Here is a 17,381-nt window from a genome sequence, read left to right as displayed (position 1 = left end):
CCTGTGTATGAAGGGGCAGACATAGAATGCACCAGGCCCGGCTCCCCCAACTCTTACAATTTAGGACTATTTATAGTCTGAGGACAGGGGAAAAAAGGCCAATGAACAAACTATAATCAAAACCAAGTGAGGATTTTTAAGGAAGCCATGATGGAAACATTAAAACATCTGAATTCAACTCCAGAAAAAAGTGCTACCAAGGGAAAATCAAGTCCTAACCAATTCTCTGAAACTGGCCGTAAGAACAGGTTGGAGAATGATCCTCTAGGCGTGAACCCTACGAGCTCTGGACGAAGTGGGACTTCGGCTGACCGGCGCCCACCGGCCAGATGACCTGAGGCCACCAGCAGCAGGAGCAGTGTCCGTCAGCCCGTCACAGAGTACTTTCCAGTGTGTTATAGTTGTCCTTAAAGCTCTTCAGTTCAAGAAAGTGCTTGGCACGTTTACTCTTCTGACTGGAAGGGAGGTAGGTCACCTGGATGGTTGTCGGGGAGACTTCAGGAGACTGGGTTAGGTCTTTGGCGGCTGACTGGTGCTGTCTCTGAGAGCTCCCGCTTCGTGCTTTGACCCTGGAGGATACAGAGAGGGCAGGTCACGGACAGAATGACGACTAACACAAGAAGGCAATTCAAGCAAGACTCAACCGCTCCATAAACATGGCAGTAGCCACAAGTGATCCCTTGTCCTTGTCCTATCTTATAAACTAGTGACTAAAAGCCCATCTGATAGAAGTAGCAGAGAAAACAATTTTCCCAGAGTCCTTGCCTCTGCTCAATGTCTTCTTTTTTTAGTGTGTATTTTTGAGAGAGAGACAGAATCCGAAGCAGGCTCCAGGCTCTGAGCTGTCAGCACAGAGCCCGACATGTGACTTGAACTCACAAACTGTGAGATCATGACATGAGCCGAAGCCAGACGCTTCACCGGCTGAGCCACCCAGGCACCCCTGGCTCAACATTTTCATCTCGCTATAAAGAAAACCTTTATTTGTGATTTTTTAAAGTTTATTTTAGAGAGAGAGTATACGTGCATACGCGTGGAGAGGGGCAGAGGGAGAGAGAGAATCCCAAGCAAGCTCCATGCCTGGTGTGGAGCCTGATATGGGGCTCAGTCCCACGACCTGGGGATCATGACCTGAGAAGCCAGAATGAAGAGCTGTACGCTTGATCGACTGAACCACCCACACGCCCCAAAGAAAACTTTTTTAATTCTGCTGATTCACCTCCTGCATCTATGCTACTAATATACTCCCAATCTAAAAAACGTTCTTTGAAAACTGGACACCAAAAAATAAGAACAGAAATAGCTATCAAGTACTTACGACATTAAATTGGTCCTTTACCAACATCTAATTTACTGCCATCCCAATATCCCTACGTGGCAGTAACATCCCCAATTTCCAAGTTAGGAAACTGAGGGCCCTCTTGCCTAAGGTCACAAGGCTAGTAAGTGACAGAGTTGGGACAGGAATCTGTCAGATTTCAGGGCCTCGTCTTCACTAACCTCACTGAATTGCTCTAGAAATCAGAAATCAAGGAGTGAATTTTTATTTACTTTTTTACTGTTTACATCCCTTTCTTTTAAAATTTTTTTAACGTTTTTATTTTTGGAGAGAGACAGAGCATAAGCGGGGAGGAGCAGAGAGAGAGGGAGACACGGAACCCGAAACAGGCTCCAGGCTCCAAGCTGTCAGCAGAGTCCGATGCGGAGCTTGAACTCAGGAACCGTGAGATCACGACCTGAGATGAAGTTGGACGCCCAACCGAGCCACCCAGGTGCCCTGAATTTTTATTTTTTTTTTTTAAAGTTTATCTCCATACCCAATGTTGGGCTTGAACTCATGACCCTGAGATCAAAAGTTGCATGCTCTACCAACTGAGCCAGCCACATGCCGACAAGGACTAAAGTTTTTTGTAATTATTTTTTTAAGAATGTATTTTATTTTAGAAAGAAAGTACATGTGATCAGGGGAAAGGGGCAAAGGGGGAGAGAGAGAGAATCTGAAGCAGGCTCCATGCTCAGCGCAGAGCCCAACACAGGGCTTGATCCCATGACCTCTGGGATCATGATCTGAGCCAAAATCAAGAATTGGATGCTCAACTGAGCCACCCAGGTGCCCTGATTTTATTATTTTAAAGATTTTTTATAAAGTGTATTTGCTTATTTTGAGAGAGACGGCGAAAGCAGGGGAGAGGTAGAGAGAGAGAGAGAGAGGGAGAGGGAGAGGGAGGGAGGGAGAGAGAGAGAGAGAGAGAGAGAGAGAGAGAATCCCAAGCAGGCTCTGAGCTGACTGCACTCAATCCCACGAACCGTGGGATCATGACCTGAGCAGAAATCAAGAGTCGGGACACTTAACCAACTGAGTCATATAGGTGCTCTCAAGGACTGAACTTTTAATAAAATTGTGGTAAAATAGACCGTTTTTAAATGTTTACAGTCCAGGAGTATTAAGTATATTCACACCGCTGTGTACCCATCCCCACCACCCATCTCCAGAGCTGTTTTCATGCTGCAAAACTGAAGCTCTGTCCCCAGTAAGCAATAACCCCCCACCCCTGGCACTGTCACCTTCCCATCTTTATGAATTTGAGGACTCTAGAGACTTCACCTGAGTTAGAACCAGAAGGTATTTCTGGTTCAAAGAAACCATGCTTTGAACACGCCTTCTGCCTGACCTCCAGAACAAGCACCCTTCCTCGTCTTCCCCTGCTTTCACTCCTCTTCTGAGCAGTTTTTACCAAACCCTTTGTTTTTGGAACAAGGTAGTTTAGTTTTATGAACAGAGAAAAGACAGAACAGACATACTCCTTACCTTTTCAGAAAGAGCCTTATTCAACACGGCAGAAAATGGACACGGTTCTTTTTAAGGCTGGTAACTAACTTTTTATTTCTACATGGGCTTTCCCTCTCCACCCTTTGAACATCTGTATAAACAACACCATGAAACCACGCCAGCGCATGTTTTAAACACTGTCAGACAAAAGTCATGATTCCTATTACACAAAAACTCAACAGCTGATGCTCTAGTGATGCCCTTAGTTTCAAACAAGGTTCCTAAAGCTGTGAGTGGTAATAAAAATGGGGGGGGGGGCACGTGTGATTGTTATCAGACCAAGACATGAAAGGAAAACACTGGAACCTGAAAGAGGAAGAATCTCTGCATTGAAAAACTTTATTCCGGGACACCTGGGGGGCTGTCAGTGAAGCGTCCAACTTCGGCTCAGGTCATGATCTCACAGTTCGAGAGTTTCAGCCCTGTGTTGGGCTCTGTGCTGACAGCTCAGAGCCTGTTTTGGATTCTGTGTCTCCCTCTCTCTCTGCCCCTCTCACGCTTGTACTCTCTCTCAAAAAAAATTTTTTTTAAAGCGTCCAGGATCCAGTTACCATTAAAAAAAAAAAAAAAGTAACTTCATTCCCTGGAGGCGCCTGGGTGGTTCAGTCGGTTAAGCGTCCAACTTAGGGCTCAGGTCATAATCTCATGGTTCTTCAGTTTGAATCTCACATCGACTCTGTGCTGATAGCTACGAGCCTGGAGTCTGCTTCAGATTCTGTGTCTCCCTCCCTCTGCCCCTTCCCCACTCATGCTTTGTCTCTCTCTTTCTCTCTCAAAATAAACATTAAAAAAAAGAAAAAAGGAACCTTAGCCCCCCCTTTAAATTTTTGTAATGTTTATTTTTGAGAGAGACAGAGTGTGAGTAGGGGAGGGGCAGAGAGAGAGGGAGACACAAAATTGGAAGCAGGCTCTAGGCTCCAAACCGTGAGCACAGAGCCCGAACGACCACGAGATTATGACCTGAGCAGAAGTCGGATGCTTAACTGAGCCACCCAGGTGCTCCAACTTTATTCCCTTTACCGGTCTACATTTTACACACCAATTCTGACATTTTACTGAGCTGAACTAAAAAAAAAAAAGAGGGGGCACAAAAGTAGGAGACGCTTCTCCTACTGTGTTCTTATAGAGCAGCACACGCTTTCAGAGAGAGGCAAGTAAGGCAGAACAAGACAGCTCGTCATTGTGATTTTGCTACTACTGCTCACGAAGGGCATCTTGCTGGGGGTGGGCCAGCACCACCGCTGTCCTCTCCAGCACCCGCCCCCCACACTTACACGGCGGCCAGCTCACTCAGGGCCTCCTGGTAGCGCAGGTACTCACTCTGCCCAAAGACCTGAGGAAAGAGGAAGGAAGAGTGGGGCTCCCTCAGGCTGGGGCATCCCTTTAGTCCCCTGAAGGAAAAAGTGGCCATCCGGCTTACCCCCGTCCCATAGCGGGCTGTCTCATAGCCATCCAGCAGGGTGTCGATGAGGGCCTTGCGCACACCTTTAAAAGGAGTACTAGTGTTCCGGAGATCTAGCAGGTAGGAGCGGAAATTCTTGCCCATTAAGGAACGGGGATGCCTGCCTTCAGCATGAAACGGGATCTCTGAGGAGACAATCACACAGCACAGTGATAACCCTTCTCCCATTTGTTAGTCTTTTTAGTTAACCTTCCAAATTTAGGAATGGGTCGAATGAGTGAATTGGGGGGAAATTCTAATGGAATGAAGACGACCGGAGGCCCAGAGCCGCGTCTGAGCGGTCACGGGGTGCTGGCAACACAACCGTAGGCTCCACCGATGGTACCGACAGTGTCTCCTTTCCATCTACCCCCTACTCACTCCGGCTCTGAGACGCAAACCACGTTTCAGCAGAAACAAAGCATACTTGACAATGGTCACACGGTAGAAAAAATTCAAGAACCATTTATCTCGGTCTTACTGAAAAAGCGTGGGTGTCACTTGTCTTGTGTAGAAAAACAAGCAAATTACCACCATCCGGTTCACGAAACTAAAGGTCTAAACAATAAAACAAATTCACCCTTTGAAGAAGAAATAACTTGCCGCCATCATTTCCTTAGACAAAATAACCCAGTACTCTCAAAACTCCAGGAAATTCCTCCCAGCGGGGGGCAGAAAAAGCATAAGCTCTAATATACACAGCCCCCCCCACCCCCTCCCAGCCCAGGCCCTCAGCCTCCCATCAAGTCGGCCCTACCAGAGGCGCGGACGGCGTCCAGGGCTTTCATCCTGTACAGGTAGTTGTAGCAGCCTGTTGAGAAAGAGACTGGTCGTAGGCATGACCTCAGATTCCTCAAACTCCGGCAAGCCAATAAACTGCCTCCCCGCATCTCACATGTGCCCAGCAACAGAGGAACCACAGGTGCCCAGCAGCTATGCTGACAGCTCAGAGAGCAAAGGAATTCTGAACACATGGGATTCCTCACTCAAGCGTCCTCCGAGAGCACGCCACATACTCTGATTTCCCTGGGCTTCCAGCTGGAGCAGTCTCGCATCGCCGTCTGCAAGGAGCTGAGGTTCATACTTGATGTCTTGAACCCTGGACAGCCGAATGTCAATCTCCTCTCTCAAGTCCTGTTCACACAGAGAAAAGAGCGTGCGATCACTTATCCTGTACTCTGCTTCCCGTCAGCCTCGAAATGGGGCAGAGCAAGCGAGCAGCTATGACAAAAGCAGCACAAAAAATGCTCATCTGGCTGGTAACGTTGCCAGGCCAGGCTGAAAAATATAAGGATAGGCTTGGGTTCTCTAAGAACTTCCCCCAACGGCACATCTCTAACCTAGCTCCGTTTAAAAAAATTTTTGTAAAGTTTATTTTGAGAAAGAGACAGCTAGTGTGTGAGCAAGGGAGGGGCGGGAGGACAGAGAATCCCAAGCAGGCTCTGCACTAGCAGCGCAGAACCCCACGCGGGGCTTGAACCCACAAATCGTGAGATTATGACCTGAGCCCAAACAAAGAGTCGGACGCTCAACTGAAAGAGCCACGCACGCAACCCTCTAAGCTAAACCTTTAACCTGCCAGAATTTCCTCAAGTTCTATGGCATCAACATGATTTCTGACTCAACTGAATTTAGGATCTTGGTTAGGTGTTCTAACAAACTTCTGGAGGAAGAGAAAAACTGGACAGCAAGTGAAAATCATAATCTAAAAATCTGTGAGAATACCTGTATGTGGTTTCCAAGTTTGGGGACTACCCTACCTGGTGGATCACAGAACTTCTAAAAGCTTTCTTCTGGAGTACACTTAATTTTTTAAGTAGGTTAATTCACATCCACTATATAAACTTCGAGAAGATACTACAGTCACCCCTCACTCACCCCGAAGCAACCACTGTTAAGTCCACATCCATCTCTCTCACTTAAAAGGGCTGCCAGAGCCCCAGCAGATTTTTCTTCTTGTAACTTTAAAAAAAAAATTTTTTTTTTTTAACATTTATTATTTGAGAGACAGCACACGAGTGGGAGAGAGACAGAGAGAGAGAGGGAGACACAGAATCCGAAGTAGGCTCCAGGCTCTGAACTGTCAGCACAGAGCCCGATGTGGGGCTCGAACTCATGGACCGTGAAACCATGACTTGAGCCGAAGTCAGACGTTTAACCGACTGAGGCACCCAGGCGACCTACTTCTTGTAACTTTTTAGCAACTGCCACTGTGGAATAGATCATACGTGAAATACACGCTATGTACGTTTTAAGTAATTATGAAAACTGTGAAGATGAACATCTGTGTCTGCTCTCCTGAAGCCATGTGTGCCTAGTTCTGATTAAATGCAACACCCCCAATGTTCATTTGTCAACAATCTTACTTTTCTTCACTGTTTTATCACATATCAACCTGAACAAGCTGTTTACCTTTGCCTGGTTTCAAACTTCACACAAATGAAAAAATACTTTTTGAATTCCTCAGCAACTTGTCTTTTCAAAATTTTAAATACTTTACTAAGTTAGAACTTACACGGAATAAAATGCAACCAATTTGCGTGGACTGAGTTTTGACAAGTAAATACACCCACTCAATCACCATTGCAACCAAGACAGAACATTTCCATCACCCCAAAACGTTCTCCATGTCCCTCTGCAGTCAACCTCTTTCCCTGCTCCAGGCAATAATTATGTACTTTTTATTGATACAGTTGTGTGTTCCAGAATTTCATATAAATGGAACGGAACAAAATGGCAGATACTCTTGTGAATGGCTTGCTGGCTTTTTTTACTCAGCATGTTTTTGAGATTCACTCATGTTTGTCTTTTTCTTTTTTAAAAATGCTTTAGAATTGGGGCACCTGGGTGGCTTAGTCAGTTAAGCGTCCGACTTTGGCTCAGGTCATGATCTCACGATCGTGGGTTTGAGCCCCACGTTGGATTCTGTGCTGACGGTTCAGAGCCTGGAGCCTGCTTGCGATTCTGCCCCCACCCCCCTCCCGCTTGCACACACACTCTCTCTAAGATAAATGTTAAAAAAAATTTTACAAATAAAGGGGCGCCTGGGTGGCTCAGTCGGTTAAGCGTCCGACTTCAGCTCAGGTCACGATCTCGCGGTCCGTGGGTTCGAGCCCCGCGTGGGGCTCTGGGCTGACAGCTCAGAGCCTGGAGCCTGCTTCCGATTCTGTGTCTCCCTCTCTCTCTGCCCCTCCCCCATTCATGCTCTGTCTCTCTCTGTCTCAAAAATAAAAATAAAAGGTTAAAAAAAAAAAATAAAAAAAAATTTTTTTTACAAATAAAAAAAATGCTTTAGAAATTCATGTGTCCATATGTTTGCGTTGTTGAGCTTACTTTCACTCCTAGTATTCCAAAATACAAATAAATCATAGATATATTCTTGAGTAGACGTTTGGCCTAAGAATTTCTTCTGGAAATATCACAATTGCTGCCATGGATATTCTTAAAAAAATTTTTTTTTAAATGTTTTATTTTTGAGAGAGAGAGAGAGAGAGAGAGAGACGCAGAGAGAGAGGGGGACAGAGAATTTTAAGCAGGCTCTGTGCTGACAGCAGAGAGCCTGATGCAGGGCTCGAACTCAGGAACCATGACATCATGACCTGAGCTGAAGTTGGGACACTTATCCAACTGAGCCACCCAGGCAGGCCCTGCCCCACGAATATTCTTCCATGTCTTCTGGTACAACACGAACAAAAATTACTTTCTGAATGGTAAGAGTGGAACTCCTGCACCATGGGATTAGGTACATGCGTAATCTTACTAGATAATACCTGGTTATTGGCCAAAGAAGTTTTAGTAATTTACACTTCCACCAGCAATGAATGCAAACTTATTTTTTATTATTTTTTGGTGCAAAAAGGTCATTCTATTAAAGCATGGGGACAGGACCCATGGGCAGGAAGAGCTGCTGAATACAAATTTAAATGAGAGAATTTTTTAAAGGGAAAGGAATCTTATCTAGTCCAGGATGCTCCAAAATCATCAAAGTTTTTAAAAAGATTTTTAAAAATACTATTTTTGAAAGAGAGAGCCAGACAGACACAGAATCTGAAGCAGGCTCCAGGCTCCGAGCTGCCAGCATAGAGCCCAACGCGGGGCTTGAACTCACAAACTGTGAGATCATGACCTGAGAAGTTGGACGTTTAACCGACTGAGCCACCCAGGCGCCCCAATAATCAAAGTTTTGATTGGATCATGGTGTACTGGTGGCCAACCCTATAACCGTCTTATGGATGGCAGGTGGCATCTGGAGAACTGAGGGAACATAGAAGAAGCACCGTTGAGTTTTTTACACCATGACACGTTCCTTAAGGCTTTCCGTGAAATACATCAGCCAAGAACAAAAAAAAAAAAGGAAGATTGACAGCACTGGTTGTTGAAAGGACACCCAGCCAGGAGTTGAGCGAACTGTGTACTAGCTCCGGTTCTCCCACTAACCTGTTTATCACTCAGTAACACGTTACTGAGCACCCACTACACGCAGGCCCTGGCTTTACTGTGAACAAAACTGGCATGGTGCCTGCATTCCTGAAGCTTATGGTCTCATGGAAGGCAAGCATTAAACAAGCAAACACAAAAGAAAACTTGTGATAAAACTGTATCCAGAAAAACAGGATGCTATGAGAAAAAAAAAGATCACCTACTTTAAAACAGGTAGTAAACTCTCTTCTTCAGAGGAAACAACATTTGAGCTAAGATCTAAAGAGCAAATCAGCTAGCCAAGAGAAAACCAAAGACCACTCTATGCCCCAACAACAGCACATGCAAAGACTGGAAACCTAACATGTGTGGCCGGATCCCGGCTGGATCCTTGGATCAGAAACAGCCAGAAGCCGAAGACAGGAGCAGGACTGGGGGTGGCATTTAGACCTCTGATTTCCAGGTTAGGTTTGTGGAAATGCTACAAAGGCGGTACATATAAAAACAGGGAACTCAGGAAAGAGGTCTGGGAGACGGAGAAAATGTCATCAGTAGAGATCTACAAGCCAAGGAAGGGAAGATAGTTACCGGAGAAAGTGTGAAGACTCCTGGACTATTCACCTTGGGCACGTCCTGGGGTAAGCTGCTTCCTTCTCAGGTTTCAGCTCCTAACACGAAGGACTAGGGGGACTAGGGGATTGATGAGGCCCCCAGGAATGGAAGGTAGTGCAGCGGCAGATCCTTCTCCGTGACCTGGGGCTAACCTGCCGCCCTAACGCAAACCTTAAAACAGAAAACACTGGGCGGCACGTTGAGCTTGCGAACTCTGTCCACAGAGCTGGCAAATTTTAGTCCAAATCCTTCACTCCGCAGATGCAAAAACTGTTGCTTCTGCGCCAAGTGCACGCTGTGCCGCAGCAGGGGGAGCGGAAGCCAGAGCCACGCTGACCGTTCTCTCTCCGGCCGAGCGCGGGGAGAGCGACCAGGGAACTCGGGAACCAAAGTCACCTCAAAGGCGAAGGCCATCTCACTCTAGGCCCTGACGGAGCTGCAGAACCAGGCCGACCTCGTGCCTTAAGGACCTACCTTGGGGGCGTTGTGTCCCACGGGGACATGAGGTCCCCTTCGGGATTTCATTGCAAAGCGCATGATTTGCCTCTTCACAAAAATAAACAGCAGTACGAACACCTGTCCAAGAGATAGGAAAAAAGGACAGTATCTTTAGCAAAAACACAGTAACTTTTAAAAAGGGGGGGGGGGCACGCCTTCCTTTGAGGTCCCCAGCTGCAAGCGCTCAGGGCTGCTTCGGGGCACGCCCGGGGGCCAGGGAGCAGGGGCAGGGCGCTGGGCCCCCAGGCGCTCCGGGGGCAGGTACGAGTCCCAGCCCAGGGCAGGCGCAGGTGGGTGAGCGAGCGGCTGGGGGCGGAGGGCCGGGACGCGGGGTCTCCTCACCAGGCTCCCGTAGGCCATCACCAGCACGACGTTCACGCCGGACAACCAGTTACTGCCGGACGCCATGGCCTCCCGCCCCGCGCACAACCGCTCCGGGTCAGCCTGGGCTCCGCCGCCGAGGCCCCGGCGCCTGGGCTCCCCGAAACTCCCCGGCCATTTCCTCACGGGGAAACACCGACGCTCAGCCGGCCTGAAAACATGGCGGACAGGGGCCCAGGAAACAAGAACGCCGCCTTCCCGCTGCCCCCAGCACGTGACCCAGGCCCGCACCGGCGCGCGCCGAGACGCCGGACGACGCCGGACGACGCCGGGAACAGGAAGCGGATGCCGACGGTGCGTCACGCGGCAGAGGCGGGGCGGACGCGCGGAGCCGCAGCGCCGCGGCTCGTGGCGGGCAGTGCGCGCGCGCTTGCGTGCGCGTCCCTTTTCGCGTCACGTGCCGGGGGACGCAGGCAGGCAAGTGGGAGGGGGAAGGCGCGAGAGCGAGCGCGCGAGGGGAAAGGAGGGAGGGGGTGGGGAGGAGGGAACCTTACATCACGTGACAGGGGCGGCGCGGCCCGGGGTGTCAGTGTGGAGGAGACTGAGGTAAAGTTGGGAGCGCAGCGGCGTTGGCGGCGGCGGCGGCGGCAGCGGCAGCGCGGCGGGGCCGGGTATTGTCCGCGGTCCCTTTAAATCCGCGGTCTCCCTTTCCCCTCCCTCCCTTCTCCCGTACCCCGCCGGGCCCCCCCCCCACCCCAGTCGGCCCCCCGCCCCGTGCGCTCCCCCACTGGACACCCCTCCCGGTCGTGCGAGCCCGGCGCCCTACCCAGCCCCCTCCCCCCTAGTTGGCCGCCGGAGGTTTTGTTTATGGTTGGATTTGCGGCCTAGTGGGCCGCGCCGGAGCCGGGGCCTCGATTTGGGAGCGTGGCCGGGGCGGGGCTTGGGCGGCCGGAGGGGGGGGCCATGCGGCTAGAGCCCGAGCGGGGAGAGCGAGGAAGAGCGCGAGCGAGCGCGGCCTGGGCCCCGCCTGAGGTAGGGCCCTCTCCGGCCCGGCCGCTGCCGTGAGGACGCCGCGGGGGCCGGCCTCCCTTTGCAGCCCGCTGCGGGCCTTCTCGGATCCGGATCCGGCCTGGTTTGGGGGTGGCGGGGGGGGTGGGGGGAGGGAGGACGGCGGGGTGGAGCTGCCCCGAACTCCCCCCATGTGGCCCTCAGTTCGGAGTGCGGAGGATTAATTTGTTCCGGGTGGGAGGTGAGGCGGCGATTGGCCCCGGGAGCTCCCGATGTGGCGCTGAGCGGGGCGAGCCTCCCCTCCTCCACGCGTGGGCTCGCGTCCCCTGTCCGCTTCCAGCCTCTTTGTCAGCTCCTCTTACCGCCCGTCCTGCTTTCTCAGCGCCCCGGCATGGGGGACGGCTTCTCTGCCGCTGTCGTAAGCGTGCCGTGGCCCACGCTGGAGTTTGGGGGGCCCCGGACAATTAGGATGTTGTTGGGGAAGCTGGGCGGGCCGACCCCCACCGGGTGTGTTACGCCCGAGGGACGTCACTGGAGCACTGGGGTGCGGGTCCACTCTTCTCGTAATAGGACAGGAATCCCGAATTTCCTCAGACCCTTCACTTTGTGGACAGTCCCTAAATGGCTTTGCAAACTGATGTCACAAACAGGAGACCGCTCCGCCACCCGTCTCGAAAAGTAGCCACCTCTGGTGTAGGGTGATGGGGAAGGAAAAACGCCACAGGAACAGGCTCTTTTGTTGTTGTCGTCGTCGTTACCGTTTTTTTGCCTCTGAGTGCCCCTGATTACTGGATGGAGAAATCCTTTTTTTTTTTTTTTTTTTTTGTTTTTGTTTTTGTTTGTTTTCTCCCCGTCCACCTTTCACCGTCCGTATCCCGCCGTGGGGATGTGTGGTGTGACTTGCTGGCGGATGATGGGGGTCCGTGACAGCCAGCATCACCGGAGAACCGGAACGTGTTGGTTACGTGTGGGTTGCTACAACGGGTTTGAGATCCTACACCATTGTCCTTAAAAGAGCGGACCGTGCCGGTGACCGTTTCCCTTGTGAGCAGCGGGTACTGCTGTCATGTAACTGAGGATGAAAGACCTTAAAATGTACTGTTGCTGATTACTAAAGCCCCTTTTTTGCTAAATGTGCCCTAACTGGCAAGTACGCTTTTTAAAACGAGATTCAAGTTTGTGGACGAGGGGATGCAGGGGTCATTTCCACAAAACATCCGGGGGAATTAGCTGTTCTGTTACAGGTAGCTACCCCAGTCCAGCTTGAGTGTCTGAATTGTTTCTCTACTTAGATTGTAAGCTCCCTGAGGGCAGCAACCAAGTCCTATCGCTTTTGTATTTTCTAAAGTACTGGACACATAGTAGATACTCAATAAATACTTGATTTTTATTTTTTTCTGTAAAATTTCTTTGGCTATTTTTTTTAAGTAGCTGGTTTTCAAAAAATGGTCAAAGGCACTCCTGTATTGAAACCTGTATTCCTGCACTTTTCCCTGGGTCTCCAACACTTCTCACATGTTGCCCGTAAATATTTTTATTTTCTAAGGAAAAATGCTTAACAAGATTCTTCCTCTCCACTGTGATAACTCTAGGTATGTGTCCCTGCTTGCTACGAAAAGGCTACTAATTTTGCGCCCTCCAGTGATCCATCCCAGATCATTTAATTTTGACCTGCTGCTCAGTGTTGTTACTACCTAGGTGGTAAAATTTTCTTAGTCACACATTTCAAAGCACTTGTAAGAGAGAAATTGAAGTTAACAGAGGGAGTCTTCTGGACTGTTCTTTTTTTTTTTTTTTTTTTTTTTTTTTTTCATTTTATTTCCCTTGAGTCATTATGTGGCTTTCAAGATGACTTTTTAATATATCTACATTGACCGGTATGGTATATGGAGTTCATATTGCTAGTCACAGCATTCACATCTAGTATTAACTTATTAACTTGAAATCACACGAGAAGTAGAAAGCAGTATTTGTAAGCTACAGGAGTGTTTATTCCCATTAGAGATTTCATTTTAGAGCCAGTTATTTAAAAGCATAATAGTTTTCGTCTAATTTTAATTTTTTTCTTTGATTTGAATCCAGGGGTACTGGTTAAAGAACACATGTTTTTTTGGTGTGTGTGTGAGTGTTGAAACTTGACTAGTCTGGGAAGATGGACTATTTGTGTAGCAAATAGTTTTGTAGTAGCTAGAAATATTTACAGGCCTTTGTGTGCACATATGTAGCAGAAAGAGGTAAGGGTTAAAGAATTAGCTCTGAAATTTTCTTAAAAATTTTGGTGATAGAGAATGTAAAACTCTTCAGTCTGAAGGACTGCATCAAAAGAGAGACCTCTGCAGCCTCTTGATCCGCTTTGGTGAAGAATTTATCTTCAGGGAAGTTCGTTTTCTTTGAGACCTGAGAAACAGTAAGATTCACTTCCCTAACAATTAATCCTTCTGTATTTCTTTAGAGGCCCAACCTATGTCTCTCAAATCCAGCAATGGCTTTTGGGGAGTCTAGAATTATCCCGTATAAAGTTTCATTAATGAAAAAAGTTACATGTAGAGCAGAAAATATAAACGTACCCTCTTTGGAAGGGAATAAAACCATGCAGATTAACATCTGATTTTGAGCCACTCTGTCGTAGGATGAGTATTTTCTTTGTTTACTCACCGCAGCAGCTGAGGTTGCGGTATAAAGCAAAGTATGAACGGAAGGAACTTAAGTTCAGGAGAATCGTAGCCTGCTGGAAGTGTTAATAACAAAAACCGTTCTAGTTTTGAGAAGGCCCTGTGTGTTTTCTGTCTCAACAAAGTCCTCTTGCTGGCAGTAATGTCTCGTTTAAAATGATATCCTAGAAGCCCTTTCTTGCAAATAAAAACTTTGTGCCAGACCCTTTTGGTTTGGGACAGATTTGGAATTCTCTGTATATTAAGGTGAGTGGTAAAGGGTAATTGCAATTCTGGTGCCTCAGAACAGTGGACTAGGAGAGCAACAGAAAGTAGTTGCAAAAATAGTGTGTTGGAATTATCCAGGGAACTGAGATTCTTGAGCAAAGTCACTGGGGCTAATACTTGCCTTGTTGAAGGTTATGGAAGCACCCACTGCATGACGAGAGAGACAGAGACAGAGAGAGAGAGAGCACGCGCGCGTGAGCTTGAGGGAGGAAATCTAGACTTGAGCTTGTCCTTTCCCAAGTGATGGGGGTTGTATGCAATTTACATATTGTAAGGGAGGTAGGGCTGTTTTCATAGGTAGATTGAGTTTCTCTATTTTAAATTGTTTTTATTTGTTTGGAGTATAGATTAAGTTCCCTTCCTGGAAGGCTTTTGTTTCCAGGTTTTGCTGATTAGCTTTCCTTTTGTCAAAGGGGCTTTAGATATTTGTGCGTAGAGAGCTTTTGATTATTAACATTGTTTTGCGAAACTTCACAAAGCTGCATATAGGGACTAGTAACCAAACCATGTGCATGACTTAAACCGGCAGTCACCTATGCTTTATATATTTCTTCTATAAAAATGGACTACTAACAATTGTTCCTTAAGGAATTTATCAAACTGAGTATGTCTCAAGAACAGATGACTCTTCTTGGTTGGTGAACATGTTTGGTGAAGGTGCTGATGAAAGAGGTTGAAAACCTGTTTTGCCCATATTTAATATCTGAATTTTTTTTAATCTTTCAGTATTCTACCTTGTAAATACTGTTATTTGTATATACTGTAAATGATGACGTCGGTGGGCACGAACCGAGCCCGGGGAAACTGGGAACAACCTCAGAACCAAAACCAGACACAGCACAAGCAGCGGCCACAGGTAAAGAACCCAAGGGATGCATTGCCAGCATTGCTGATTGATACTGGTTCCCATCCAGTGCAGCATCATTCTCTGCTCTGGATTATTGGTTTGCATTTTTTATTTTTTTTTCTAGTCCTTGCCTCTCCTCTTTACTTAGGGCCTGATGACTGTTGTGGTAGGCCATGATGAGCATGCTTGCTTTTTGTTTTTTGATGCTGTATTATGAGACTTGGAGAGAAGGGGTCCTGTACTTTGTATCTCTAAGGGAGCGTTTTCCTCAGACTAAATCTTAGGTTATCGTCAGGCCAGATATAAGAGGGTGGCATTGGTCCTTGCAGAAACAGGAACGGGGTTTATACATGACTTTGCAAATATATTAATGTCAATTATTTAAGGCACGGATGTTTAAAAGAGGTGCTGTGATCCCACAATGGGAGCTTCTTTAACTGTGAACATGGGTGAAAAAGCTCCCTGCTTTTTTAGGGATTGTAGAGTGGAATGGTGACAGGTTCATTGTTTATTTTTTTGTCATCTTGCAGAGGTAAGCATCTTAACTGGTGTTAGCACTTTATTGGTCATTTGTAACAAGGAGAAGGAAATTGGGCTGAGAGGTGGGGTGGATTATTGACTACATAGGTCCCTCTTATTTCTCTAAACTGTTGTCTCTTGATCATGCTTTCTTGAACCCATCTCCATTCTTAGGCCACTGCGGAACAGATTCGACTTGCACAGATGATTTCAGACCATAATGATGCTGACTTTGAGGAAAAGGTGAAACAAGTGAGTGTATTGCTAATTGCTGGCAGTGATGGAAAAAGACATCAGGATTAAAGCATAGTTTAACATCATAGATGTCTGTTAGGGTACTTTTTCCTGCAGATACTAAAAGGATTATGACCTGAAACATAATAGGTTAAGCCAATAAATAAATGCTCTTGTTGTCTGATTTACCGTACTTCTTTAGACAGCTACCATGTTCGAAAAGGTTTTATTTTAATTTTCACTTCTTGTTTATTGGATGATTTTGTTGATGCCATTTTTATAGCAACTTTGAGCAGTTGTGGCATCTAGGAAATGTAGAAATTTATGGTATGCTGAAACCTGTGTGCTTCTGGGTTTGATCTCTACAAGCTACTTTATTGTGTAAATACTTTTGACATCATCTGTAATCACAGGTGTTAATGTTTCCCTTATTGAGCTAGAATACCAAAATTCTGCATATTTTGCTTTTTTAAGTCTGGGGTTCTTTCGGATTCAGCTGGTGTCTTCTCTCTTCACCTGGCTTCCTTTTATGAAGAGTGCAAGTTCATTCATGTTGCTGATTTTTTTCTCTTTCAGTTGATTGATATCACAGGCAAGAACCAGGATGAATGTGTCATTGCTTTACATGACTGCAATGGAGATGTCAACAGAGCCATCAATGTCCTACTGGAAGGAAACCCAGATACGGTAGAGTGTTAATAGAGCGTTCTGGAAAGTGGGTCCCTGGCTGAGAAGCTCAGAATATTCTAAAAATAGCAAGTGGAGTAACTCAACTTAAAGGAGAGTACCTTATTCTCCAAATGGAGCAGAGAACAGTCGAGGAGGTTGTTTTCTGCAGGTGGCAAGTACCTAAAATTTATGTACAATAAATAGAAAACAGATAAAATCCATCTCTTTAAAAATTTTTTTTATTACTAGGTTTGTTTATTTTGAGAGAGTGCGAGTGGGGGAAAGGCAGAGAGGGAGACAGAATCTGAAGCAGGCTCCAAGCTATCAGTGCAGAGCCCGACGTGGGGCCTGAACCCATGAGTGTGAGATCATGACCTGAGCTGAAGTCGGACGCTCAACCGAGTGAGCCACCCAGGCACCCCAAAATCCATCTCTTTTAATTAGCCCAGAGTAAATTATTCATTCCAGGCTAGTGACTGTGTTCAAGACTGGGTTAGTCTGAATTAGAAATGGTATCTAATAGCCTTCGTTACTAATCAGAGAACATTCTGCTCACCTGTTTTATTGCTGTTGAACAGAGTCACAAACTGGTAGATTCTGAATTCGAGACATTCTCATCAATACCACCTTTACATTTTACAGTACGTTTTCATCGCTTGAACTTATTTCTGTTGAGGTGGCAGAAAAAGAGTTAACGGCCTGTTGACCACCCTGGAGATGATAGGGGCTCCTATCATCTTGGAGGAGCGCTTACCCTAGAATTTCACTTATTTCACCTCTTCTCTTTTCTACTTAATGAGATCCCAATAATTTTGTGCTTGTCTTATCATTGTCCCAAATTGTCAAGTCCTTTAGGAACAGGGATTCTGCCTTACTAACCTTTGGGGTGTTCCCGTGGTGCTTAATAGAGAACTGTTTTGTTTCAATGAGCAGTGTATCATTTTGAACTAACTTTCATTTCCTTGGTCTTACATTGGGGATCTTTGGTTGGGATAGATACCCAGAGTTTATCCTTAGAGAGGTCAGGTTACTAGGTTTAGAGTA

General features: G+C 47.0%; 2 protein-coding genes across 55 annotated transcripts in view; one reads left to right on the top strand and one right to left on the bottom strand.

The window, feature by feature from the left end:
- Positions 1–116: 116 nt before the first annotated feature.
- Positions 117–10,542, bottom strand: CE4H1orf43 (chromosome E4 C1orf43 homolog). Of its 5 annotated transcripts, XM_043569189.1 has the most exons (8): positions 10,143–10,454; positions 9,777–9,878; positions 6,150–6,233; positions 5,288–5,405; positions 5,029–5,082; positions 4,251–4,417; positions 4,105–4,163; positions 117–569 (listed from the first exon to the last, which is right to left on the bottom strand). In XM_043569189.1, exons 1-8 carry the CDS (start codon positions 10,206–10,208, stop codon positions 374–376), a joined length of 846 nt encoding a protein of 281 aa, XP_043425124.1. In that variant the 5' UTR covers positions 10,209–10,454; the 3' UTR covers positions 117–373. The 5 variants fall into 5 exon arrangements, with proteins under 5 accessions (XP_043425124.1, XP_043425125.1, XP_043425123.1 ...); XM_043569190.1 differs by lacking the exon at positions 6,150–6,233 and having other exon boundaries at positions 10,143–10,542; XM_043569191.1 differs by lacking the exon at positions 4,105–4,163 and having other exon boundaries at positions 396–569; positions 10,143–10,460.
- A 34-nt stretch (positions 10,543–10,576) lies between these two features.
- UBAP2L (ubiquitin associated protein 2 like) overlaps positions 10,577–17,381 on the top strand; it is a 40,026-nt gene continuing 33,221 nt past the window's right edge. For 5 of the 50 annotated variants that reach the window (XM_043569151.1, XM_043569150.1, XM_043569144.1 and 2 more), the window contains exons 1-4: positions 11,129–11,153; positions 14,795–14,924; positions 15,609–15,686; positions 16,245–16,355. In XM_043569151.1, coding sequence (XP_043425086.1) covers positions 14,835–14,924; positions 15,609–15,686; positions 16,245–16,355 — 279 coding nt within the window. In that variant the 5' untranslated portion in view covers positions 11,129–11,153; positions 14,795–14,834. Of the gene's footprint in view, positions 10,793–10,919; positions 11,154–14,794; positions 14,925–15,608; positions 15,687–16,244; positions 16,356–17,381 lie in introns of those variants that run through there. The other 45 variants (XM_043569140.1, XM_043569137.1, XM_043569134.1 and 42 more) reach the window with 25 other exon arrangements.

The sequence above is a fragment of the Prionailurus bengalensis genome, chromosome E4, assembly GCF_016509475.1.
Source record: "Prionailurus bengalensis isolate Pbe53 chromosome E4, Fcat_Pben_1.1_paternal_pri, whole genome shotgun sequence".
NCBI lineage: Eukaryota > Metazoa > Chordata > Mammalia > Carnivora > Felidae > Prionailurus > Prionailurus bengalensis.
The sequence above is the reverse complement of the archived record's forward strand: the minus strand, read 5'-3'. Positions and strand labels throughout refer to the sequence as shown.

Excerpts from the sequence above, each read along its gene's own strand:
- CE4H1orf43 (XM_043569188.1), bottom strand. The coding sequence starts at position 10,208 with ATGGCGTCCGGCAGTAACTGGTTGTCCGGCGTGAACGTCGTGCTGGTG. Across the intron at positions 5,406-9,776 it reads TGGGACACAACGCCCCCAAG|GACTTGAGAGAGGAGATTGA; the intron begins GTAGGTCCTTAA and ends CTGTGTGAACAG. Across the intron at positions 570-4,104 it reads CTGAGTGAGCTGGCCGCCGT|GGTCAAAGCACGAAGCGGGA; the intron begins GTAAGTGTGGGG and ends TGTATCCTCCAG.